The sequence below is a fragment of the Equus asinus genome, chromosome 29 (genome assembly GCF_041296235.1).
Source record: "Equus asinus isolate D_3611 breed Donkey chromosome 29, EquAss-T2T_v2, whole genome shotgun sequence".
In the NCBI taxonomy this organism is placed as follows: Eukaryota; Metazoa; Chordata; class Mammalia; order Perissodactyla; family Equidae; genus Equus; species Equus asinus.
The window spans coordinates 27,555,249-27,582,470 of record NC_091818.1 but is presented as its reverse complement, the minus strand read 5'-3'; the positions used below and the strand labels follow the sequence as shown (position 1 = coordinate 27,582,470).

At 39.2% G+C, this 27,222-nt stretch overlaps 1 protein-coding gene across 9 annotated transcripts in view; it reads right to left on the bottom strand.

Moving 5' to 3' along the window:
- The window catches only part of NEBL (nebulette), a 334,151-nt gene that overhangs the window by 139,295 nt on the left and 167,634 nt on the right, over window positions 1-27,222 (bottom strand). For 2 of the 9 annotated variants that reach the window (XM_070501310.1, XM_070501305.1), the window contains exons 1-3: window positions 17,790-17,828; window positions 17,625-17,702; window positions 15,741-15,823 (exon numbers count right to left, since the gene is read on the bottom strand). Coding sequence is in view for 2 of the 9 variants with exons in the window: in XM_044761952.2 (XP_044617887.1) it covers window positions 19,477-19,584 (108 nt within the window). In the remaining 7 variants the exon portion in view is untranslated. Of the gene's footprint in view, window positions 1-10,145; window positions 10,299-15,740; window positions 15,824-17,624; window positions 17,740-17,789; window positions 17,850-19,476; window positions 19,585-27,222 lie in introns of those variants that run through there. The other 7 variants (XM_044761952.2, XM_014860156.3, XM_070501303.1 and 4 more) reach the window with 6 other exon arrangements.

The window sequence follows — 27,222 nt, the reverse complement described above, 5'->3', positions numbered from 1 at the left end:
AAAGTTCTTATCTTGGGAGACAGGTGTTTAGGAAGTAATTTCCCTGTGACCACAGGGAGCTTCTCAGTTCAGTGCATGGCCGGCTGGGTACATTATAAGTTTCACTTTTTTTTAACTTCTGTACTTTCTGTGACAGTACAGATTGACTTAAAAATATTTTTCATTAACTTTGAAGAAAAATCAACCCACATTTTACACTTGAACTTTTTGTACCCTCTTTAGCATGTCATTGCAAGGACTCATTGCCCACTTTAGACTGGACATCAGTCTCAGCTGTGATGGAGCCAGACTTAAGAGAGAGGTCTACAATCAAAACAAAGGAGAGGGAAAAAGAGTTCTCAAGCCAAAGTATTCCTTCTACTACAGAGAGTGCCTACTTCTCCCTGAAATTCAAATTCAGCTCTTATGAGAACGTGACAAGCATCTTAGAGGCTGAGAGGACACACAAATCGTTGGGAACTATTTCTCCCTTGCACAGAAGGGTACACTTTTGATAAAAGGGTAGATGGCAGGGACTGACCACGGCCACCAATACTCACTTTTTGTCTTCCTCCTTGGCACATCACTACTCTACATTCTGAGCCCCCTCTAGTCAAGCAAGGCCACACGACTGAATTCTGGCCTGAGGAATATGAATGAGTGTGATGTACACAGCTTCCAGACCCAGGCCCTAAAACCTCTCATGATCCACTGTGGTTCCTCTCTCTGACCGACTGCATGTCAGATGTGGCTCATCCAGTGGAGAACGCCAAGGCCCAGAACATAGCAGAGACGCCAGAGAGAAAGAGCCTAGATCACTGAATGACTGCCTGGAGCAGAGCCCTTAAACTTCCCATCTCTGCTACCAACAGGCATTGTCCTATTATGTGAGAGACAAATAAACCTTTCTTGTGCTCAGATCTGAGAACTGTTTACTTCAGCAGTTAACCTATTCTGACTCATAAACGGCACAACCATAGCACATACAACATACATATTATTTCCTTAACGGACAAATTTTTAAGACATTGCAAGACACCTCTGCCAGGAAATTGCCACCAAATGGGAGGAGAGATCTAGCAGTGTGGCAAGATAGGTCAGGGGCTCCTAAGAGTCTGAGGGGAAAGGAATCTGGAAATAAACTGACACTCTGGCATCGGTGAAACGAAGTGCCACACAATTTTATTTACTCATTAAAACATGTATTCGATGCTAATATATGCCAGGCACCATGTCTGGTGCTGAAGTTAAAAATATTCTCTGAGCTCAAGATACCACAGTCTGGCTGGGGAGAAGGAAGACTAAATCAGTCCTTCGACACAAGGCAGTAAGTGCTATAAAAGTCAACCCGAGGAAGCATCTACTATCCCCCCTCAGACGCGGATTTTGTGTAATACACTACATGGGTATCTCTAGCAAAGATCACAAAATGAATTCGTTTCTGGATGAAAAATGACGGAAATTTTGAATCTGCCAAGACTGTGCTAAACATGACAAATGGCCACTGAGAGCGGACAAGTAATACTAATATGGAGATGATTATCAGCATCTCTTTATTGAAGTCGCTACGTACTGCATGAAGTACACAGCTAACGGAACTGGGGGCACCCCCAGGGAGCAAGCCCACCCAGGTGATGTGCCTTAAAATATCTACACCGCCTGGATATCGCCATGGACACTGACAGATCTCCTTCAGATCAAATACTGAATCTGTGCCTTTTAATGAAGCAGAAGCAGAATTTAAATATTAGCTTCTACCCTTTTAAGTTAAAATACAGAATTCCAGCAGAATATAGGTTCTCCTCCAGCCTCCATCCATTTTCTCCATCCTATTAAAAGCTGGCATTTAAATAACCCTGATATTTATCACAATGCTTGTGAGAAAGCAAAACATCATTAGAGAATTGTCTAAAAATCTTAGGATCCTGAGCCTAAATTGGGAAACAATTCATTTGTGAACTTAGAATAATACATGTTGTGCCAAGCTGCATTAATGAGAAGAATTTTTTTCACCTTGACTACATGAGAATCATTAAGTCAGTATGCTTATTCTCATTAAAAGGACCGACTTCTACTTTCATCAGTGAAAATTCTACAATGGACATTAGCTCCCAGGAAAATGTTGCAACCTTGTTTAATGAAGATGTTCTATATAAAACTAGGAGTGACAGTAATCAAAATAATGTTACTTCTAGGATGTCTAAATAAATAGATTGTTATAAATGGTAATAAATTTGAAGATTGGAAATGCTGCCACTATTTCTAGAAACACAAAATGAAGTCACTCTTTAAAACATTGTCATGCCAAGATCTTGTCTCAATTTTCAGCTTATTCCACAATATTAACAAAATTATCAGTTATTGAGCACTATGCCAAGTGATTTAATGACATTATAAGAGCTAATATTTAATTCTCATAATAATCCAGAAAGTATTTTTTTATTTCCATTTTACAGGGGTGGAAATTTAGATACAATGAAGTGAATGAAGCAGAAATTCTTTATTACTCTATTTCATAGAGCAACAGAGGTGATAAAAGGAGATGCTGGCATTTGAACCCAGGTCTCGTCTGCCTGTAAAATCAGCTCTCAAGGCCCAAAGAAGTCTGCTGAGGAAAGAACCCCAGCAGGTGGATGGTGATGATGAAACTGGTACGGGCAGAAGCCGAGCTCAGGTCTACTTGTCACCGTGGCCCATGCGGCTTCTGTCCTGAGTCACGTAGTTAACAGAGTCTATTCCCCACTTGACTTTACAGTTAGATCTTGCCTAAGAGCCAGAGTTATGTGAGAGCTTAAACCTGACTGACAGCTTCCTCTCCAGTCTACAAACATTCTAAAAAGCAGAAAGCCAGCTGCCTCCTCCTTGGCACAGTCCCATTGAATCCAAATAAATAATGCAGTGTTTTCTGTGTTTTAATTTTCTTTAGGATTACCATTCATTATGGCTTAATTTCTGCCTGTTCTAATGATTGCCTAATCTGTCCTTCAAAATGACCTTGTAATCCAACACTGTTCAACAGACTTGAACATTCTCCCCCCTTATGAATAAGGTTTGGTTGACTCTTTTTCAGGGCCATAAACATCAATTCATCACAAATATTCCTTAAAAGAACAAAACCATAAGTAAGAAGAAAACTAAACTTTTCATAAAACATACCCCTTTTGCCTGATATGAATCCGCATTTCAAAGTATAACATTTCGCGATCCTCAGCAACAATTACCACCACTTGGCTTTCCCAGCATGATCTGGAGGGATTTAAGAGAGCATCTGCCACATGCAGAGCAGCCCAATGAGGTACACTTGGCTTTCCCTCCCCTACATCAGGGCACACACATTTCCCTGACTCTCCCAAGCCACACTACACTGTTTTCCCTGATTTCTCAATCACATTTTAATAAAATTGTAGAAATCCAAAATAAAAGCCAATCATCCCTCCGTGTACCCCTCCCCATTGAGAGAGTTCGATCTCATATTTTTATTTGACATGGCCTTCCCTATGCATCACACAAAGGGCCTTTCCATCATGCTTTCATTGATCCTCTCAACTTAAAACAAGCATCAAATAGTATCACTCCCATTGGAGATGTAGAGAAAAGCAGCAATAATGATTGAGATCGAATGCTCTGCTGAAATAGGTCGTTTGAAAAGTCAAAAGAACCTCAGGACTTTATCATGTAATCCACATACTGTAGGAAGTTATTTCTCATTTCTTACCCACTTATCTTGCTTCAATTCAAAACTAACTTCCTTTGCTTTTAACTAGGATCCAGTCCTCAATTCCTTACACACATAAAACTAAATCATTCAAAACTACTCAACTACTAGGATTTTGTTCCCTTGCATTCTGACTTGAGGAGTTAAAGGTAAATAATCTCAAACAAGCATTCTCATAAGTTGCCAAAAAAAGATTATTGCCAGACAGTGTCCTGAAGATAAAAGGGACCCTGGGTCATCTCTTGGACCATGAGTATGCACTGCACAGTGATCCGTGCAGATGGATGTCCATGATCTCTGGCTGTTTAGTAGGCAAGAGGCAGCTACGTTTTGGAGTCAAGGTTAGCTGCATCCCAGTTTGTCATCTAACTTTTGGAAACGTTGTCAATAAGATCAACAACAGTTTAGGCTTAACCTTTATTATAACATAACAAATAAGTTTATCACAACACCTTTCATTGCAGAAATTTCAGTTAACTGAGATTTTTCTCTCTATATTTGTATGGAATTGAAGTAGCATTTGCATGCAATGCTAAAGACATACATATTTATACGGGTTTACACCCTCAGACCTGCCAACCTGACATTGTGTCTGAGACTAACCATCCCAGGCCTGTATCACAGTTGGGGCGTGAACACACTACTGCCCTATTTACATACCATACAGACACCTGTGCTCAACATTTGTCATTCAGCTCTAAATCCATGCAATAAAACTGCTTAAGTTCTTTTTTTAATTGACGTAGCTTAAAAGTACAGAGATACAAGAAATCATGATTTTTTCCTTTTATTCGCCAAAAGTAGACCCCCTACAAGTACTAGTGCCATAATCATCCCAGGCCCAGCAGCCAGAAATAAGGAGCCTCAAGTTCCCACGGTAACCATTACAGTGAAATCCAACACGTAGAAGGGCCAAGTTGACAACAGAACTGGATAAACCACTCCCAACATTTAGACAATGACCCTAAAATTGGTGTCATTCCCTTACTGAAAAAGATCTTTTGGTCACTCCCCAAAATCTTCAGGATAAAATTAGTATTTGCAGTACCTCAAACATGCCATGCAGTTTAGTTCTGGACTCCTCATATATGTGGTTCCTTGTGTATATGTGGGAGTTTCTTCACCACCCACCATTCACCATCACCCCTTCTTCATTTGCCTCTACCTTTATTCATTCTTAGAAACTCATCTCATGTCACCTTCTTCTGTAAGCCAGATCTGTGACCATCACCCAACCCCAGCTAGGGCTAGTGCTCTGTACAAGCTGAACCCCTGAAACCTCATCTCTCTCCTAACACACTCACCAGGCTGCGCTGTGTGTTCTGGGCTGAGAGAGAACTGTGCTTAGATCCTGCATCCTCAGCTCCTAGCACAGTGCCAAGCACAGAGCAGGCAGCTTCAGAAGGGGGTAGAACAAGAAAGGTAAGTCTATCCTGAAATGGAATATGCATTACAATTTAACATCAAGCATCACATGAATAAATCCCGTGCTCACACTGTCTGGGGAGATGCAGAGCCCGCCTGCATCCCAGCACACAGAGGAAGATCTGAATAAGAGATTCTACTCGTGGGTGACAAAGCTCTGTTCCCAGGGAAAAGAAATCTGAAACTTCTAAATTCAGACCCAATGTCACTATGTGACCTCCAAAATGCCAGTGAAGGATATGTGGACTTCTGCACCAACAAAAAGAAGCTAATAGCTTTGCTATTCACTCTATGGCACAAGGACTCCAGATTTAACATATACGCAACGATTCCAAAATTCTGGTGGAGGAGGAAAATCCTGCATTTTGAAGTCAGGAAGAACCTGCACTCAAACCCCAGTTCTGCTCTTTACTGGTTGCATGCAGGAAGGCAATTTAGTTACCCTCTCTGAGCTTGTTTCATCTGTGACATGAGGATAATGACGACTATTTCTAGGGATTGTTGAGAAAAGCAAATGAAAGCTTGTGCCCAGCACACAGTGAGCCCTTCACGAGCATCTGTTCCCATCTCTGTCCTCCATTCAGGGAGTAGGTGTCATCTAAGTACAAACAGGGGGGCACAGTGACACAATGACTGACATGCTCATGCCTGAGTCCTGAACAGCTAAATGAGGACAAGCCCTCGAGACTGTGTGAACTTTAATGGTGCAGGAAGCCAGTCAGGTTTTCCCCAAAACCCCTATATTGTTTCCATACATGAGAACTGGATTTTCAGAGCATCATTTCATCTTTTCACTATGAAAATCTGTGTTTTCAAGATGCTGTGGCCCCTGTGTTGCTGGTAGATAGTGTAAACCTAAGGGAAACATGGCAACCTTCAAAGGCTTCCAAAATGCTCTTTTTCTTAAGCTGGGGGTAAGTACCTAGGTGCCCATTTTATTACTCTTCTTTAAACTGTATATAAGTTTCTATGTACGGTTTTGTATGTGTGATATATTTCACAACTTAAAAGAAGGCTATAATTGTCATGTTAGACTGAAATCAGGGATCCGAGGCATGGAAATCCCGACGGCATTTACTAAGGACAACACATTAATATTCTGTCTACTCGAACTAACCATTTTTTTCAGCCATTAATATTTTAGAGAAGTTACAGTTTAATACCTAGAAATCCTTTTTTTTTTAATGTACTTTGAAAGTCCATTTCTGAATGCAAATTTCAACAATGCCCACCGCCGTCACTCAAAGAGTCACACCTCCAAAGAGAAGGGCCAACCAGGCTAGAGGTCACGAGACCTCAATTCTAGCCCAATTCTTTTACAGATGGGGTGGTAGAGTCAAAAGCTAACTTCCAAAGTATTATGAAAACACAGGCTTGAGGTCAGGTGGGGCTTTGTCTAACATTCCCATAAAGGGTAACAGCAAAATACAGGCTATTTCATGAGGGCAGGCTCGAACCTGCCAAACAAGTTAAAAAACAACGATTCAACTAATTATTTATCTTTTAAAGATATTATTGTAATAATCCAAGAAGCAATCTGCACTGATCAGTTTAATAGTGTTACAGTTGTGTTGTGCTTTGCCATTTACAAACCGCAGTCACAGACACCTGTACTGAGAAACACACACACACACACACATACACAAGGTGTCAGGAGACAAATGGGTAATATGTAAGAAGCAGATGGGAGGACTGTCTCATAAGCAGAGTGGGCACATGCTTCGTACATAAGCGAGGTAAGGGGCTCCCAAAATAGAAGAGTTCAGTGAACCCACCCAGAAGCCCAGAATCAGAAAATCTAACAAACTACTAATTATTTTCAGGTTATCTGTGTGTTCTATGCCTTAGAGTTTAGCATCGTTGTTTTGATTTTTAAATTTATTTCACTTAAGGGGAAGCACCATAATCTTTGCAGAATTTAGAACCTTCAAATGTTATAATCCAACCCTAGAAGCAGAAATGGTAATGCAACAGAGGTTGGAAGCAATGTAAATAATTTCAGCCATCTTTCCTGCCTCTTGCTAAATAGTTCACAATTTTTTGACCTCTAACATAAAGCCTGTGATCAGAATGCAATATGCGAATCAGTTTTCTCTAAATAACCCAGGGGTGTGATTTATTTAATTGTACAAGCGACATTAAATTAATTTTATAAGTACAAAAAATGGTTTTCCTCCTTAAATAAATATTGACTTACCCTTCCCAGTACTTAGTAATTTAACACGTCAAATGTCTTATCTGGCAAAACATAAATGTGAAATGCAGTTAGGAAAATGTTTACAATAAATGCCCAGGGGTGGACTGGAGCAACTTTTGGAGAAAATAAGGGAAATAAATGGTTAAGTGCCAGCACACACACTCATGCTGGAGGACACAAAAAGGTTCTCAGCAGTTGTTAAATTCGTTTAGAGAAACTCACTTTATTTTTCCAACAGCGCTCTCCCCAGCTAATCTGTATTACAACCTGCAGGAGTCTTAATATTCTCAGCAGGCTCAAGATTCGGGCCACACTGATTCAGCTATTTAATCTTGCAAGAGAACAATATTTGGCAGGAAAAGACCCCACAGCAATGAGGGGACGTCCCAGAGGTTCGTTGTCAGCACAGACCGGGCCAAGAACACCGAAGGTGGAAACTAAACAGCACTAACCAATGTTTATCATTTCCTTCCAGTAGTTTCCTACTTACCACGTATGTGCACTCCACATGTGTACACAAAACATACACATCACATGTGCATACACGGCTCTTTCAGATACATGATGTTTTTAAAAGGTAAAATGTTTTCTCAATATTTTGGACCGAGTCCTGAAAAATTTTTAATTCGAAACTATCACTACAGGGGCTAGGGGTAGGAAAGAGATGAAGAAAAATGGCCACAGTTTTACTTTCAAAATCTTTCAACTTCTTAAGCACTGACAACCAAAACAGAAGGAACATATGTTTGAATTTTTAAATCTATACAAATATTTAATCTTTTTAACCATCCTGAAATTAATAAACTGATTGATACTCTTCTACAAATGAGAATTTTTTACAGTTTACATATAATACTATCGTTTGGTTAATTTGAATGATAATTTTCTGGAAACCCATACTGACAAACCAACAGAGAACAGAGAAAACAGATGTAGAGAGACAGGCCAACTTAAGAACAAAATTGACAGCACCTATTATAGAAACAAACAGGATCAATCACTATTCAAAAAAATGACTCAGAAAAATTCTTCAAAAATTATTTTAAAATAGTGATGGCAAAGGTTCAATTCCTTCAGTTCTCAAACCTGGTCAGTTACCCCTGTGATATTAACCCAGTGTTCTGTCTATCAAGCATTTAGCACAATGGGCAACTAGAGGTTATATAGTTATTAGAGGGTATATGGCAAGCTCTGTGAGGTCAGGGGTCATATCTACTTTATTCCTCGTCATATCCCCCACCTCCTAGCAAAGTGCCTGGCACATAGTAAACACTCAATAAAGTGCATTTAGTCAGTAATTGTTTTCAAAAGTGGTTTCTTTTAGAGAATTTGGGGGGATTTATAGATAGTGAAAATACACACACTTGAAAATATGATGTTACTCTTTTAATAATCTTGCCTCAGTCTACATTTCAGTAATGGTGTCTCTCTCTGCACCCTAACACGTAGACTTGAGTGTTCCTAACATTATCATATTCCTTCCTTCCTTTGCTCCTTGCAAAGCCATCTTCTCCCTCAGATATGCCTTTCCATATGCTTTTCCAATGCCTTTCCATTGCACTAAGGCTCTCCTTCTCCAAGAAAGCCTTTCCCAGCCACTTCATGCATCTTCACACAAGCACAAACGCAAGCAAAAGTGGTTTCTCACTCTTTCTGCAATCTACAGAGCCTGGTGTAACGCAAGATGTCCACAGCAAGTGCTGAATGAACAAACAGAGATGCACACGTAACTATGAAGGCAACTTCTATCTTACTCTTTATAGTCAAAGCACCATGTTCCAGAGGATTCAAACATGAACAAGAAATGCACTTGCCTTCAAAGGCTTCATAATTACACAACCAAAGTAAATACTGAAATCAATTTGTTCTGGGGAAATCAATTCTCTCTATCAAAAATAACAAGTGTTAATGGGCTGGCCCCGTGGCCGAGTGGTTAAGTTCACGCGCTCCGCTGCAGGTGGCCCAGGGTTTCGTTGCTTCGAATCCCCGGGGCGGACATGACACTGCTCATCAAACCATGCTGAGGCAGCATCCCACATGCCACAATTAGAAGGACCCACAATGAAGAATATACAACTATGTACTGGGGGGCTTTGGGGAGAAAAAGGAAAAAAAAATCTAAAAAAAAATAACAAGTGTTAAGAATGGAATGATTTTTTAAGGTTTTCGTCTTTTCTTCTTTTTTCTACTATACTCTTTTAAACAGTTCGCCAAATTCAGGCAAATTCTGACACTTTTGTAGTTCTAAGAATGCAATGATACAAAAGCAAATTACAAATTAAAAGTGGACTTCGTTACAGTCAATATAGCCACAAGAGGAAAACTCAATCATAAATATGAGCAAACAAGAAAATGATCCTAACTTCTTGATTCTTGTCCTTGGAACCAAACCTGGGGACATTTCACAAAAGCAACAGGTCCTTCAAACAGAAGTTTAAAGCCATCCTTTTACAGGCAGCCTTGCATATGATTCTGTACAGAAGAGAAAAAGGCCACAAAGCAGCCTCGATGATGGTGAAAGAAAAGAAAGGTAAACCAGAAAGTACGAGCAAAAACAAAAGAAAAGCAATTTTCATGACATAATTCTTCTAGGAAAATGAAATGCAAATTAGAGAACATATCTGCATAGACTCAAAATAAAAAGACATTCTTGCTTCTAACTTCCAATCATGCAATCTTCTTTAATTGTACAAACTTGGCTGGAGTTACCAACGGGTTTTAATTAAGTCTCTGTATAATATCTTCCTTGATTCATGTCCTCCTAATAAGCTAAAACGTTATTTGACTATTCCACTTATTAAGTGAAAAAACAACAGGTTTTAAACCTACCTCCAAAAATCCATTGAAATTATAATGATGTGGCATAATTATTAACGATAGTCACATCTGGGGACTCCACAAATGCATATGTAAGATTTCTGGCTTTTCTTTAACATTCAGTATGCACTTAGCGTAGGTATGTTCCAAAAGGTATAAGAAAATCTGGAAGAAAATTCAGATCTTTTTAAAATTTTAAATCTGTACAATGCACTGGAAATTGAGACTTTTTTTTTAAAGTTAGCCTTTATTAGACTTTCCCTGTAGCATAGGAATATTTCTTTTCTATGGTCACATCTCGGCCCTCCTTGCTCTTCACATCTGCCCAGGCCAAACTGCCAGCACAGAACACGTGAAATCTATATTGTTTTTGTTTTGCGTGTGTGAGGAAAATTGGCCCTGAGCTAAAATCTGTGCCCATCTTCTTCTACTTTATATGTGAGATACTGCCACAGCATGGCTTGATAGATGGCGTGTAGGTCTACACCAGGGATCCAAACCTGCCAACCCCAGGCCACCAAAGCAGAGAGTGTGAACTTAACCACTACGTCACTGGGCCTGCCCTGAAATCTACCGTCTAAACCCCATAATTCAACTGAGACCTGGAAAACTTAAAAACATAATTACTACTGTAAGTTATCCTTGTTTCTATAAATGACTATGGCTCAAAACCACAAATATAAAAAGGCTTGAAAGTCCAATTAAGGATTGGAAATAGGACCTAGAAGGAAATTTTATTTTAGTTAAGATTGTTCAGTTTGAAAATAGGAAAAAAAAAAAACTGATTGTCGAAGTTTTCCTGGAATGGCACCACGTGGTGTCATCTACCTCCACTAAAGAAACTGGCTTATCCTAGTAACTTACAATCGCAAAATGTACGTTACTTATCTCAAAATTACCCTGTCATGTACGCAGACCATTTCTCAGTTAGCCGTGTTATAGAATGAAATGGGTTCCCCTAATATTCATATCTTGAAGACCTAACCCCTGGTATGACTGTATTTAGAGGTGGAGCCTTTAAGAAAGTAATTACAGTTAAGTGAGGTCACAAGGGTGGGGCCCTGATCCTATTCAACTGATGTTCTGACAAGAAGAGAAGAGACACCTGAGGTCTCTCTCTCTCATGCACGTGAACCAAGAAAAGGCCGTGCGAGGACATAGCAAGAAAGCAGCCATCTGCAAGCTGGGAAGAGAGCTCTCACCAGAAACTAACCCTACTGGACCTTGATCTGGGACTTCCAGTCTCTAGAACTGTGAGAAAATATGTTTCTGATGTTTAATCCACACAGCTTGTGGTATACTGTTACGGCAGCTGGCGCAGACTAATGCAAGCCCTATTATTTTCAGATACCTAGACACCAAAGAGAATTCCCTGGCTATGACATTTTAAACCAGGGGGAGTCCTGGCATTTCCAATATAATGAAATTCATAGATGCCACATTAGAAAGCCTGGTCCTGCTTTACTGAGAGAATGCTGCTACAATCTTTTTGATAAAACTATAGAAATCACTGCATATTTAAGTCAAAATAGAAAGTGAAAGATAGGTGTTTGTCAAGCAGCACAAAAGAAATGACAAATTCAAAGCAATTTGAGAAGCTAAGAACTCTCTTGCAAAGAGAGGTTTCAAGAGGAAGAATGTGTAAAATCAGTCAATATTTTGAGTATTACTGCCTCATTCATTTACTCGACACATTTACAGAGCATCTGCCATATGTTGAGCACTATTCTAGACATTAGCAATTGTGTGTTCAAAAGATAGGTTAGTTCTCTACTCTACTGTAGCGCATATCTTAAGAAAGATTTTATCCGCCTAGGCTGAGAAGTGGATGGAAAGGCAAACTCTTCCGAAAAAGAAAACAAAAAATTTCCCTTGAGGAAACAACACCCTTAAAAGAACTCAGTCATTTACTGAACAAATATTTATTAGGTAACTACTTTGTGCTAGAGAATAGAGGAAAGATCTGGGCATTTTAAGGAAGAAAGTCAGAGTGATAATGACACAGATCTTAAGAGATGGTTGATTAAAAGAAACCTAGAAAGATTAGAACTCCTTGTAACAATCTCCATCATAAGATGAAATTCAGCAAGGCTAGAGAGATTCACTCTTCAAAGTATCAAAATGGGTGTGTTTATCAGGGGCAGTCCTGCGTGAGGCATCCCAGAGCCAGCAGCCTTGGGCACACCGAGAAGCAACGGGAAGAAGCGTTGTTGGTAAAAGAAGTCAATTCATTCGTTTATCAAATTTGGCTGCATGCTAGGCCCTGGGGCTACAGAGAAAAAGACACAGCCCGAATCTTCAGAGAGTTCAGAGTAGAAGGAAGACAACTTACCATGCAGTCATGGAACCAGAGTGCCAGGTGGTGAGAGGAAGAGTAAGGCCAAGGACGAGGAGGGAGAGGAAGCAAGGAAGAGGGGACAAAAGCCCTTCCAGGCAGAAGTCTGAAGTGGGTAGGGCTCAGGTCCAAGGCGGACACCCAGGCTGGAGACCTCAGCTGGCACTAAACTAGGGACAGCCTCACATTCCATGCTAAAGGTTTTGCATTTTATCCTGAAGGTAATGGAAGTCACTGACAGATTTTAAGGGAGAGAGTGACATGATCACATGTGCACTTTAGGAACTTTGCAAGAAACCATAAGAAGAGCTTAGGAGGGAGAAGAGGCAGTGCTGTGGCAGGCGAGAAGAGTCAAAACCCAAGCAACAGAAGGAGGGCCGAAATTAAGGATGTGACGAAAGGCAAAGTGCAAAGCGCCATGATATGCATTCTTGGAGATACAAAACATACACTGAAAAAGACATGGATGATCTTCATCTTCATGACAGTAGTTGGAAAGGTTAAAACACATACCACGTTAAATGTTAATTAAAACAAAAATGTGGACTGTGATGTGTGAAACAAGTGGTACAGATAACAGTACTATGATACAAAGCACCATCATGATTCAGAGACAAGAAAGACCGCTGTGGCCAGGGTCTGACTGTGTGTCTAAGATCAGGGGGTGGGGATGTCATCTACAGACAGTGTGAATTGTTCCAAACGAGAGGAACGACTTATGCAAAAGCCCAGAACAGAGTACGTAGCCAGGCCTAAAAGAAATGGAACAATAGCCTTGAAGGGCAGTGAAATATAAGATGAAAAATAATTTAGGAGTAGATTGTGGTGGCTCCTTAGGGTCGGAATTAAGGAGCTTAGATTAGACTTTATCTGACTCAAAGTGGAGGTCCAAGGAAAGTTTTTAGTGGGTCATAATTAGAGTCTTGACAAAAGACATATTTTAGAAAGACTCATCTGATGACAGTGTTTAAGATACAATGGAAGAAGCAGAAAGAACTGGAAGGAGATAAGGCCAATTAGGAAGTTCCTGCAATAATCCAGGTGGGATAAAGGTCTGAACACAGTGGGATTGCAAAGAAAGGAATGGGAAAAAGAGATTTCACAAAAGAAGGATCTTCAGAAATTATTTGCTGGATTCTTCATCTCTGTTTCCAACAAGAAGTCGTACGTGTTCATTCTTTCATTGGAGGTCCCTTCCCAAACCTCCCCTTTAGACAATACCATGGTACAACCACAACTCTTATACCTGCCATGCACAAGTAATTACTGGTCTGGGATGTATTTGTTTCTTTAAGTGACTGTGGCTAAAAAAATGAGGATAAAAAGAAGAGATCAACCTTTGAAGTTCTTCTCTTAGGTGGAAAAATAAAGCAAAACCAGCTGGAAGACAAACCACACATTTGGAGATGAGAAAGGACCAAGAGGTAATTTTCCATACATTTTTCTCATGAAAGTATAATTCCTTATAGAAAAACTTTCCCTGAAGAGAGGCTGTTCAGAGGATCTAATTAGACTGGGTATGTCAAAGTGTTCCAAAACGAATAAAGCACTCACAAATGTGTTAGGTATTAGAAGGAAAATAGGTGTTATTGCTCTATCACTTCCTCTGACATATTTGATCTTTGCTGTAAAGATAATGCTACTGACCCACGATTACTCGGGAATGCATCGGAGTTACTGGTTGAGAAAAGTTGGCGATAAGGTACAGTCCATTAAAGTAACATAAATTCACTGTAGGAAAATACTAGCTTTCAAGGGCTTAAAATCTAAACCATTGACCTCATAACTAATCATCTATGTTAACTGACCCAGTTATGAGTTATAAGAAAAATACCATCCTGGGGCCAGCCCCATGGCTGAGTAGTTAAATTCGTATACTCTGCTTCAGCAGCCCAGGGTTTGCCAGTTCAGATCTTGGGCACAGACTTACACACTGCTCATCAAGCCATGCACTGGCAGCACCCCACATAGAACTAGGAGGGACTTACAACTATATACTGGGGCTTTGGCGGGGGAGGGAAATAAAGGAAGATTGGCAACAGAAGTTAGCTCAGGCCTAATCTTCCTCACCAAAAAAGAAAAGAGTGACTAAAAATTCACATAGTAAATGTGGATGCTGGCACTAAAATTGTGTTAGAAAAGGAAAAATAATATCCCATTCTCCTTTCAAACTACTTAGTGTACTAAACTTTACAACTCAAAATCAGAAGCTTTCGTATAAATTTTTCATTAGTTATCAGTTACGCTTCTTGTATAAAGAATAAAATTAACAATCTACTTCAACATTGAATAACTTTCTAACTTCTAGTTTTCTCGCCTTTAAAAAGAAACAAAACCTTTTTTTATGCTTGCTGAATATAAAAAGAAAGAAAAATCCTATGTCAGTTGTTTGGGTTCATACGAGACCTAATTGCCTCAAACCCTATAATTTTGCCACCAGTTCACAATTAGCATGCATTCTCATGCATGAGTTGACCCAATTACATAACAAATTTTGCCTTTGGGGATTCCTCTTGACTGCTTGTCTCCTGTCCACCATACAACTCAATTTCACACCGTCAGCAGCCTGAACATGGCCACAGTCAGTCTCTGTCAAAATGATTTATTTAAATGGCAAACAGAGACCAGATCCCTACATGATCATCCTTACCCTCGACCTAACTTTGAATCCAACCTTTTAATAGTCCACAGACACTGCTATTCAATTATTAGCCCATGTTTACCTCCAATAATCTAATATTTTTGAAGCTAACACACAAAGTCTCAGGGAACGAAATCAGCCGTCTCCACGTGAGCCTATTAATGGGCATGTGATTTATTTTGCATTCTGAGAAGTCAATGAAAAATTATGTAGCTGTTTCAAAAAAACTAAAAATAATTACATTTCATTATCAAATTACCAACAGACTCTTTTTTCTGTAATGTTGAAAAAAGACTTCAATCTTAGCTTTTCTTGTAAAGCAAGTAAGTGTCTCTTATGAATGAGTATGCTAAATTGAAAATGGTAGTAAAAAAGGGCATTTGAGAAACAGGATGGAAAACCAAAATTATAGACACTGAACAGGGTAAGGGAAAGAATATAGAGCAGGTGAAAATACTATTGTCTGTAATGTTGGTGGGACCAGTGATCTAGGAAAAGGGGATTCTAAAGATTCCTACTGAAGCCAACACACACAGGCATACATGCATGCATGTACACACACACACGCAACAATCATTTCCTCTGTGAGTCAAGAACAGGCACAAATCTTGACAAATCTTGGTACACTTACCATTTCAGTCTATAAAATACAAGACTCTGTCATCTGAGGGGGTTTTTTTCCCCCTTCTCCTTCATATAACATTTCTCCACCACCTGAAATAAATTAGAAAATAAACATCTAGATTTTATCTACACCACAAAGATAGTAAACGTCTCTTGGGGTTGGACTTTACCATTTTATTTCACAATTCATCCACAGACTGTCTCAGCTAATTGAAAGTGCAGCTTAGGGTGTAAACGGGCAGAATGAAACACGTCAATAATCTTCATAGGCTGGACTGAGTCCCTTAGATGTCTGATGTTGGTGTTGCTCTTGCCTTGCTATCCTGCTGCAGGTACCCTGAACGGACCACTTACAAACCTGAAGATGGCAACCACCTGAATTAGAAACAGCCTTTACAATTACCCACTATAAGCTATAGGGACAACAGAAAGAAGGTTGTTAAAATGACCAAAGACAGTCTTCTTTAATTCACGTTTGTACACTGTCCTTTAAGAACAGATTTCCTAAAAGAACAGTAAGTAAAGAAAATGTGGAGAGGTACTAGGACATTTCTGCCATTTCTGAATCTATGCCCTAGAATTTGACTGGGGGACGCAATGAGACATCTTCTTGAATTTCATGGAAAAACATTTTCTCTATTTTAGAAAGTGGTTCTGTTTCTTTCCAACCATTCAGGAAATTCTGAAATGCTGCCTCTTTTCTTATTCTTTCTGCAGCTATATCAAGTGAGTAATATAGCAGAAGAATTTTAAATTGCACCATTTAATAAATCTCCCAAGTTCATTCAGTATGTTGTCATTAAAGACCCCACAAGAAAGAAGTCAAGACTAGACCCACTCCCACCCCTTTCATTACACACAGTTTCAAATTTACAGTGTGGTCTATCCCCCATCTCAATAACATGTACAGACTGAGTGGGTATTTCCAAATGATTTCAAATCTTGGACAAATGAATATGAGAGTAGCTGAAAAAATTTCATAACACTGACACAGACACAAAGAATCAAAAATGCCCATTCATCCGTATTACCCCAAACACCTAGGAGTTGTCATTAAATCCACTATTTTATGTCTTTATACTTTCTTTAGTCCAAAAGGCATTACAGGCAGCTTAGAAAGGTCCAAACAATATTCAAAGACAAAAGAAAGTGAAAACAAATAAGAAAATGAAGCAAATGGGAAAACAGAGATTGCAAAAACCCTGACTTAGTTAAGCTACCCACATCAACCTGCATTAAACTTGGAGCTCAAATCTCATATCCCTTATAATTTTCAGAATGACTCGACTCCATTTCAGGATCTCCAGCAGGAAGATTCTCTGTCTCTCCAGTCTGGACACTTTCTTACCTTCTTCCTCTCAAAACAGACACAATCCAGCTCACCATCAAAAATATCCGTGGGGATTTGGCCAATATATTGCAGTGGGTTTATCTGAAAGTAATGTGGAAAACTGGACCGGCCAAAGTACCACCTATCAGATGAACCCAAGTTTCTTATAGAAAAAATATCCTTGAGTAATATGGAAAACTCTGTGAGGCCCCGGAAAAAGTTCATGATGTTGCAGCCTTATTAGTGAAGAAAAGCTTCACTAGACCCCAGAATATTTAACAGCTTCCGTTCTTCAAGAGTAAATCCCTAACAGTAATATTATGAAATCTATATATTTTTTACTGCTATCTAAACATTAACATGCCTCATCATGGCCAAAAGAATTACTTGTAAGACTTCTATGGTTGCTAACGTCAAGAAAATTGCAAAAAAAAAAAAATTCTTAAGACGTTATCTAAGTTATATGCTTTCAAAAATCAGCAGTGTCTAAATTATAGGCTTAAGCTAAATGGTATCTTGTATATAGTGCTATGTATATGATAAATATAGATTGATACGTACCTGTGTTATAAACGTTTTTGCATAATTAAGGATGGATCGGCAAACAGCCTCTGGTATTGAATAAAATGTATTTTCCTGCTAATGATAAAGGTTGGTGAAATGATCAGTTCTTTTCTTATTAAATACGAATAGTGATTTAATTTGAATATAAATTAAAAGACTTACCTTTGAATAAACGGCAATCCTTACGTTAGCTGTCACGTGGATGTCTTAAGTAGAAATGTTTAGTTCTTTTTGAAATAAATTTCCGAGATAGTTGAAGATTTATGATATAATTTTGTTTTGTGAAGTATTATTTTTATTTAAAAAAAAAATTCCCCAAAAATAATCCAAAGAAAGAAACACTACTAAATGTAACTGCAGGTGGAATATATCTTTAAATTGCATTTTTAAAAGCAAAAATAGGTTTTTGACCGAAGGAAAGAATGAAGAGAAAGAAAGATGAGGGGTGTAATCTTTAGCATCATGATTGGTGGGTTCTTGAAACGGGGTAGAAAAACTAAGGGACAAAAGCCATGAACCTTTAAAATTCAACCCTTTCTCTTCAAAGAAAAAAAGTCCTTACTAACATAAAATGTCCATTTAAAAAGCAAAGAGTGGATAAACCTTAGGGAATGTGGCAAAACAAGTGTTTACTCGGCTTCCTCTCCCTCTCTAAAGAATTTTTTAAACATCAAATCAATTCTAGTTTTGAACTTCTGGCAAAATTTTTTCTCAAATTATATACTATAATTTTATCTGCAAATTTTCATGATACATATATGCATAATGATGATGGCCAAATATCAGTGAGTTTAAAACCATCTGCTAATTCAACATTTTCTGGAAATTAAGGCTAACCACTTAGAACATCTAGAAATACAAATTTTAGTGACTGTACGAAGGGCACACAAAATACACTTCTCAAGGAAAACTGATATGAATTGTGACATATTTGCTTATACTTTTACATCATGTATACAGTTGTTGATTTTCATTCACATCTCCTCTTGGATACCTAACATGGAAATAATTTTTTTCTCAAAAAAACACCTTTTGACACTTCATATAATACTTTGGAAGAAATACAATTACAGGACATGAACTACAAAACTTAAGAAGATCTGTTTATCTACCTTTAGTAAGTACTGTGTGAACACTTTTTCATCCCTAATGTTTTGAACCTTTTGCTCCCTAATATGTTGTGAACTTCAGCTAGTCTCAACCTTCTTTTTCAAGAAAATTATATTACTTTATAAGACACAGCTTTCAAATCCAAACCAACTTCCTATGTCAATGTTTATTTCAGAAATTAGATGTAATACATCATTTTAACAAATATCTAATGTATGAAATCTTATATATACATAATTAGCAAATATATGAGATTTCTCAAGATACTTAACCTTATATGTATATTTTGCATGCTTACCCACAGCAAAAAGTCCACTGTTCAGGTTTTAAAATTTAACTATAAAAGTCCTATTTTGGAAAAATTCAAAAGCTGAGAACCATTTAAAGTGGAATAAGATCCTAAATTATCTAATAACTCCTTTTAATAGCAACGGCTATTTTCCGACTACATATTTAATTTAATTTAATTGATTTATTTAGTAAATGTAGTTAGGAAATCAATTTAATTAAACAAACGTATTCAGAAATATAGTCATTGCAGTGTGAGCGTTAGGCTCTAGATAACTGTGATGAAATCAAAGGGGAAGAACTGAACAGATGAACTTGGCATATTTTGCGAGCACACTGAGGACTGCTTGCACACCACAGCAACAAGAGCACTTCCAAGCCATCCAGTCTCACTCTCTCATCCAGAAACACAAGTGAGAGCTACCACATCACTGGACGAAAGGTCACCTACATTACTGATTTGTTCCTGAGTCCTCTTCAGCCTCTGTAGCTCAGGAGTGTCCGTAACGAAACTGAACCCTCTCCCCTTGCTTTCTTCAAAATCTCTTTTGTACTTGACCTAACAGAAGCGGGGAAATGAAAGAAAGAAAGAAAAAGAAAAGTAAACAGAGGAATCACAAATCCCATTCAGGAGAGGCCGGAGCCCAAGAAGCTGCTGAAATGGAAAGCAATGCCTCCAGACACAGCTCTATCAGCAGGCGACACAGTGAGAGGCTGCGGGGCACAGCCAGACATCTGCACAGTATCCCAGCAACTCCACTGACTGTGCGACCTTCGGCAACTCACCAACCACTCTGTGCCTGGTGGTCTCAACTGTAAAATAGTGATAACAACAATAATATTTAAATAATGTTATTTAATAGGTTATAAGAATAGGATCAAATGTCTTAATACACGTTTCTGGCGAATAACAAGCAAGCGCTCCATAATAGTTATTATCATCATTAATAGTTGTACAGCTACTAAAGAAAAAAAGAAAGCTAAGTCTTCCGCTCCCATGCCCATCTTGTCAGTGACAGGGCACCATTTTGAGCCTGGACCGCACGATGGAGGAGGGAGAGACACAAAATCACCACCAGCATGCCCTTTCCTTATGAACTTTTCATCTTATTTCATAAGGCAAAGCATACAGATACGATTACACAACGCTGTATCACCAAATGTCAAGTCTGTAGATGCTTATAGACATAGTTACAAGATGGGCCACACCTAGAGATTAAAAGGTTTCCAGCACACACCCTTGGCATACTGTGTGCTGAGGTACCTATGATTTTGGCGGTATTTAAATAAACTTCTTTAATTGCAACCCAATGAGCTGACTTTTACAGTTTCCTCAGGGGACTGGAGTAGCTAAGGCATAATCTGACTAGAGCCCCATCTCCTGTCATTAGCATAATGACGATAACTGTCAGGCCAGTGGAATATTCTGCTTGCTAATGACTGAGATGGTTACATCACTTTGACTGTTCTTATTTCTTGAAAAGCCCAAATATCAAGAAATACAAAAACATATTTTTGATAGCCCATATAATCCCCATTTTACATTCATAATTACCAGGTTCTAATTAACACAAATTAATAATTAACACATGGGTAGCTAATAAAATATGATTCTAGAAGTATAAGTTTCTGTATAAATTTCCAAAGTTCACTTAGTTGATCACGGAATGACTGTTTTCGTTGAGGCGTGTCTGTATTTAAATACTCAGTTTTCTCAGGCATTATTATCCTCGAGGCAACCAGAAGACTTCCTTTTACCAGAAGAGCTTGAAAGAAAAAAAAAATCCCAGACAACAACAAACAGAAAGATCTAGATACTCTCATCACTTTTAGCTTAAGAATATCTCATTTTCTCTCCATATTTTCATTTAAATTTATAAAAAGTACTAAAACCCTTACTTTAACCATTTCCATAAATAAAAGGTCAAATAAACTGTATTATTTTTCCTCCACAGAAAATGCTGAATGAGATTAGCCTTCCAACCTTCAATCTCCCAGCATGCGTGAAGATACACACACCAGAACATTCTCAGTGTTTTATGCCTAACTAAGCAGGGAAGCCATTTAGCTTGGCTTGAAGTAAGCACTAGGTGCAGAGGAATAAAAGAACAGACGTAGGAAAAACGACAAGGTGTAACAGCAACAGGTATGAAGAAATAAGAAGAAAAATGGATCAGCCAAGTTCTGACATCACTAACACCAGTTTCAGACAAGGCACAATCACAGACTCCTTCTGTGACTAGTCTGGGTTTTTTAAAATGGCAATTTCCAAAGAAAGAAGTAGAAAGAAAAACCATTAAATTCCAGAATCACAGATTTTGAGCTGATTGCCCTTCAATGGTCCTTTCCACATTCACAAGGTGCCTAAGAATCATGGGATTTGGACTTGTCCAGGTAAGCGATTAGTTTCCAAGAGTATAAAATCATCTCCTTAAATGGTTTGCAGAGTTTTAGAAGATGCTTAATCCTCTTTAATGGTGTGATCCACGACCAAGTTTCATACACTCTCAGCACCAATTCAAGGACCACCCCATGCAGTATATCTTGATTGCATTTGGGGAGCCATTGAGCCATTAGTCCCTCTCTTTTCTAAACTCCTACTCACTTACATCCTATCTCTCTACTTAGGTTTAATTTTAAATGTTATATGTCATGACTTGCCACTCATGCATAGTCTGATCTGAGAGGCAAGTGGACACAAAAAGAGATCCGAGGACAGAGGGAAGTAAGAGGATTCCTCTCTCCAATCTCATGTGTCCCCCTTGCCCTCACAACATGACTCCATCCAGTCAATGAGAACACTGCACCATTGGCCTCAGGAATTGATCTAGAAAGGGACACATATCTAGAATGTGTCCACGAGCCCAAATCTGGGACTTCAACAAGAACTCTTAGGCAAGAGGTACTCGTTCTCCATGGTCTGGTTAGTTTAGTAGGCTATAAAACTGAAGCTGCTGACCATCATCAGGCTACCACTCAATAATGATGAAGCCAACACAGAGGTAAGCACAGCGAGAGATCAGGAGAGAGTCCTGACAGCATCATTTGAGAACCTGCATCTGACTTTTCCTAAGGCCAGACCCACGAGGCTTGTCAGTTAAGTGAGCTAACAAATCTCTCCCTTTTATAACCAGAAGAATTCTGGTTAACACAAGCCACCCCCATCACGCCTAAAATGTATACACACGCACGACAAGGTTCCCAGTAAATAGCAGCATGTGGATTTCTCCTCTTTTACTTCTTTTCTCTGGTTCTTCCTATTTGTGACACAAGGTTTAATAGTTTACAAAAACAGCAGATTGTATCATGGAAAAAGCATTGCTTTAGCGGACAAGAGGCTAGAATTCTCAACCCATCCCTGTCATGTGCCGGCCAACTCACAGGTCTCATAACTTCTCTGAGCCAAAGTTTCCTCATCTCTAATTAGAAATTCTGGTAACTGCTTAACAAACAAGGCTAGAGACTGAATGAGATCAGACACAAGAAAGAACTTTAGAAAGTAGATAAACTGTTGCGTAAATGCCCAGCTTTATGATCATCACACTGACTTCACCTAACTTGAAAGGATTATCTAATGTTTGTCACGAGACATCAAAAAGAATAGTTCTATAACACAAACACAAAGGCCATGGTTAACAAAGCAAAATATGTCATATTAAGAATCTGCTATCAGTTTACATCAACAAAATTTTATTAAAGTTATTCTAGAATAGAAACTAATTTTTCATTGGATTTGTGCCAAGGATCAGACCCCCTACAGAGCACCTTGGATGTGTCATCTGGTGAGCACACAGGTGGAGATGAATCCTGCACCCCAGCTGTGCACGTGCTGGGTGGCAATCTGTCTTTGCCAAGAGTCACACGGCAGGCTGTGCAAATCTGTAAGAACTGTGTGAGGAGTACTCTTGTAAGACTACTCGGGGCTCCCCGTCACTGACAGAATGTTTCCTCTCGCTCCCCACCCTCAGCCCGTGAGAAGCATAATCTAGTTACGCATCAAAGCTCAGCACCAGTGGTGCTGCTCTCTGAGCTGAGCTGGCCTCCTCCCAGTCCCAGAGCCCCACAGCTTTCCAGGTCCACGTCAGAGCAGTTGTCACCGCAAAGTGACAATTACGATGGGGTGACAGTCCCCCACTTGAGAACACATAGAGCTAAGGGACAAGGGCAAATTCATATTCATCTTTGTAATCCCAGAACCCAGCATAGCAACTGGCCCATGGGAGTTAATTAATAAACGATTAAGAAATGGAAGAAGGGAGAGAGAAGGAAAGAGAAAAAAGAGGGGTGGAAACAGAGAGGGAGGGAGTGCAGCCCCATTCCAGGTGCAAGAGAGGAAACTCATAGTAAGGAACTGGAAAATAGATCCATTTGGCTGGAGCATGTGGTGGAGGGCAGGGGGTGTGAGGAAGGGGGAAGAGCCAGGAGATTACTCTGAAAAACACAGATCTGGATCAGATTTAGAAAGAAATTGCTGGCCATAGTGCCTGTCTTAGTCTGTTTGGACTGCCATAACAAAAATGCCATAGACTGGATAGCATATAAACACAGACATTTATTTCTCCTAGTTCTGGAGGCTGGCAAGTCCAAGATCAAGGCATGGGCAGATTCAGTGCTGGTGACAGGCCACCCCCTGGTTCACAGATGGCCACCTGCTCACTGCAACCTCACATGGTGGAAGAAGGCAGAGTTCTCATTGGGGTCTCTTTTATAAGGAACCTCAACTGGGGTCTCTTTTACTAATGCCATTCATGAGGGTGGAGCCTAGTCACCTATCACCTAATGACCTAATCACCTCCCAACGGCCCCACCTAGAAACACCATCACACTGGAGATTAGGTTTCAACACACGAATTTTGGGAGGACATAAATATTCAGTGCATCGCAGTGCTTTTATATATAAACTTAACAAATATTCATTGCGCCTCACATAAGCTGCTCTTTCCCCAGCAAAAATGCCTTTTCTTCCCTTATGCTTCAGCACTGAATATAAAATTATCATCATCTCTGGTCTCTAGTCTACTCTCCTGTTAAAAAGTATTTCACGATGATTCCATGAATAACAATGGCAGCGTTGTAGGAAGGTCCTTCTCTGGAATCTCCTCCTCAAAGGTTCACCTATTCAATCCTTTGTTCACTCAGCAAAGATTTATTGAGCACAAACTAAGAGGCAAGGGTGGGAACAATGCAGCAAAGAGAGCAGTCAATGACCCCTGCCCTCATGGAGCTTGCATTACAGTGAGAGAGACAGAAAAGACACAAGATCTACGCAAATGGAATAAATAATATGTTGGAGGTAAGTGATAAGAGAAAAAGAAAGCAAGATAAGAAGGGTCGAGAACGCTGCCCTTTTAGACAGGACGGTCAGCAAAGGCCCCAATGAGAAGGTGACATTCCAGTAAGATCCGAAGGAAGTGAGGGCAGCGACATGCCAGACTTTCGGTTTAACAGGTTCTTTCTGGCCCCTTACATCTCAGAATAAGCAAATAATTCAATTTGCAGCTCTGCTCACCACTTTGCTTTTTAAAAGTCTTCCTTTTCAGTCTCAGTGAGCCTTTTTCTTAAGCTGGGCCAGAACCACTCTGGTTTCCAGGCTCTTCCTCCATCTGAACTTGTGAGTGCTACTTGCTGATCACGCCAAACACAAAATGTCACTGAGTGTGCACTGTACTAACCCAGTGGAGGTGAGAAAGACAGAAGCAGGAGGCCCATTAGAGAGGAGGCAATTCTGGTCCTCCTTCCCCAGTCGTTCGCTATTAGAGAACCATCCCAGGACCACAGAAGACACAGAGAGTTCTTGGGCCCAGCCTCAGACCCCGGCCTCTCCAGGAGGCCCAGCAGGGTGAGCTGTGTACTCTTGTCAGAATAGATCAGCAAGACAAAGGAGGAGAACAGAGTTGAGACCCCAACATGAGTTCAGAAAGAGAATGTGCTACACCTGGAAAGGAACAGTCTTCATTTCCTATAGGCCATCCATTCGAGACGGAATAAAGGCACTTTGAAAATGCATTTCTAAACTCAAATGTAACAAATACACACAAAAGGCAATTTCACTTGCCATATTTTTCTTCAGAAGTAACTTTGAAAACGTATTTCAAATACTGAATGCTACAGAGTAATGACATGCTACGTATGTACGCATATGCCTGTGAACGCACACACACATTTATCTTCCTGTACCATATATTAGAACCCTAAATCAAGAATCAAAAGACATAAATGTAAACCCTAATTCTGGTCTGTGATCTTAATTTGTTCAATTTCTCTTAAACTTCTGCTCCTCAGATATAAAACGGAAAAAGGAAAGAAAAAAGAAAAGGATTATGCTACACAATATTTAGAGGGTTAACATAAATAACATGTGGAAACATCAAGCAAAGACATGCCCTTAGTAGGTCATTAGCAATATTAGTTTCCTCCTCCTCATTAAATTTCAAAAATGACCTTTGTTGCTTGCATATCATCATTTCTGCCAAAGCATGCACGCTCAGTGACATTTTTTGTTTGGCGTCATCAGCAAGTAGCACTCACAAGTTTAGATGGAGTTATGCTCACAGAAGAGGATCTGCTCACAGAAAGTGATCTATTCACGGAAGGAGATCTGCTCATGGAAGAGGATCTGTTCATGGAAGGAGTTATGCTCACAGAAGGGGATCTGCTCACGGAAAGAGATCTATTCACGGAAGGAGACCTGCTCATGGAAGCGGATCTGCTCATGAAATGGGATCTGTTCACGGAAGGAGATCTGCTCATGGAAGGGAATCTGCTCATGGAAGGGGAGCTTCATTGTTTCTGGTGATGTTCAAGTTCTTAAGTTGAAAGGTAGATTCACATGCAATCCTTTTATTATCAGGCTTTAAAACTTATGTGTACACTACATATATTCTTATGTATTAATCAACCATTTTATAATAAAACATTTTCAAAGAAAGCAAGGACAGAGTTTTAAACCCCAGATGGAGAAGCCAAAGTACTCAGGGGTTAAATCAAAATCATGAGTAGGAGAATAGAACAAGAATATGATAACCAGGAATTTGGTTGATATTTTCAGCCAGCTAAAGCCAAGACTTGGGTGTTCCACAAATGCCAAAGTGAGCAAGCCAGAGGACACCCATACGCAGACAGCTAAATCAGTCACTCTAAGTTTCTTCACTTTAATGAACTGTTTAAATATAGTGGTGAACACTGAATTGAAGCAAAAAGGCAGGAAAAATAGAAATCAAGAGGGTGAAAGGGTATTGCAAAAGGGATTCCAGACAGATTAATGAGGAAGAGCAGCAATACAAGGGATCCTCGGCCGATCACAATAGACCTGCTGGCTAAGAAGAATGCAAGGGCAGACGGTGAGCAAAGGAGAAGATTATGTACCTTAAAGCAGCGTACCTTGTCAGAATACGTTTAATGGAAGCCTAAAATCTACAGGCATATTTATTACTGATTCCTGTTATCCTGCTCTTCATTTCACACATTTAGAAGTCTCCATCTGATACAATGAAATCAATGACCAGTTTTATCATCATCTTTCATGACATGATGGATATTTTACATTTCTTAAAGGAGACATTGTGAGGGCCGCATCACTTTAAACTACATGCAAAATTCTTAGTTTGATCTGCAAAATTTAGCACTCAGTTATGTGTCATCTTGTACAGTTCAGTAGATTTTAAAGTACTGGACAACGTGGACCATATGCCTCTTTCTATCTCATCGCATCTTGCTTGGTGTTAAGCACATATTAAAAGCTTAATAACTATTTCATGATTGATTACTATCCAGTTTTGTATTTTTAATGTCTAAAATGCAGAAAATTGGCTAATCTCACAACGCTAGATGGGAATTAAACCACTACAAAGGAAAATCTGATTAAGGGCTTTTTTTTTAAGGTGCAGTTAATTTTAACAACTGTTAAGTTAAATGAGCTCAAAAGCGAATGTTCTTTTTTACAAATTAATCTCATACTTCGTAAATTTATGGTTAATTAAATAAAATTAAATTTTTAATTACCTTTTTAAACATAATTAAAAGGCATTAAAAAGAATTGTCATAGATTTCTAAGGCTTAAATTAGCCTTTCACTGCATTTGCAGAGGTATTTACTGATATTCAAAGATTTGTCAGTATTCTTTGCATATTCATGGTCCAATTTCATAATATTTGGAGTTCCTTTACTTAAAATCATTGAACTTGAAATTTATTATAAT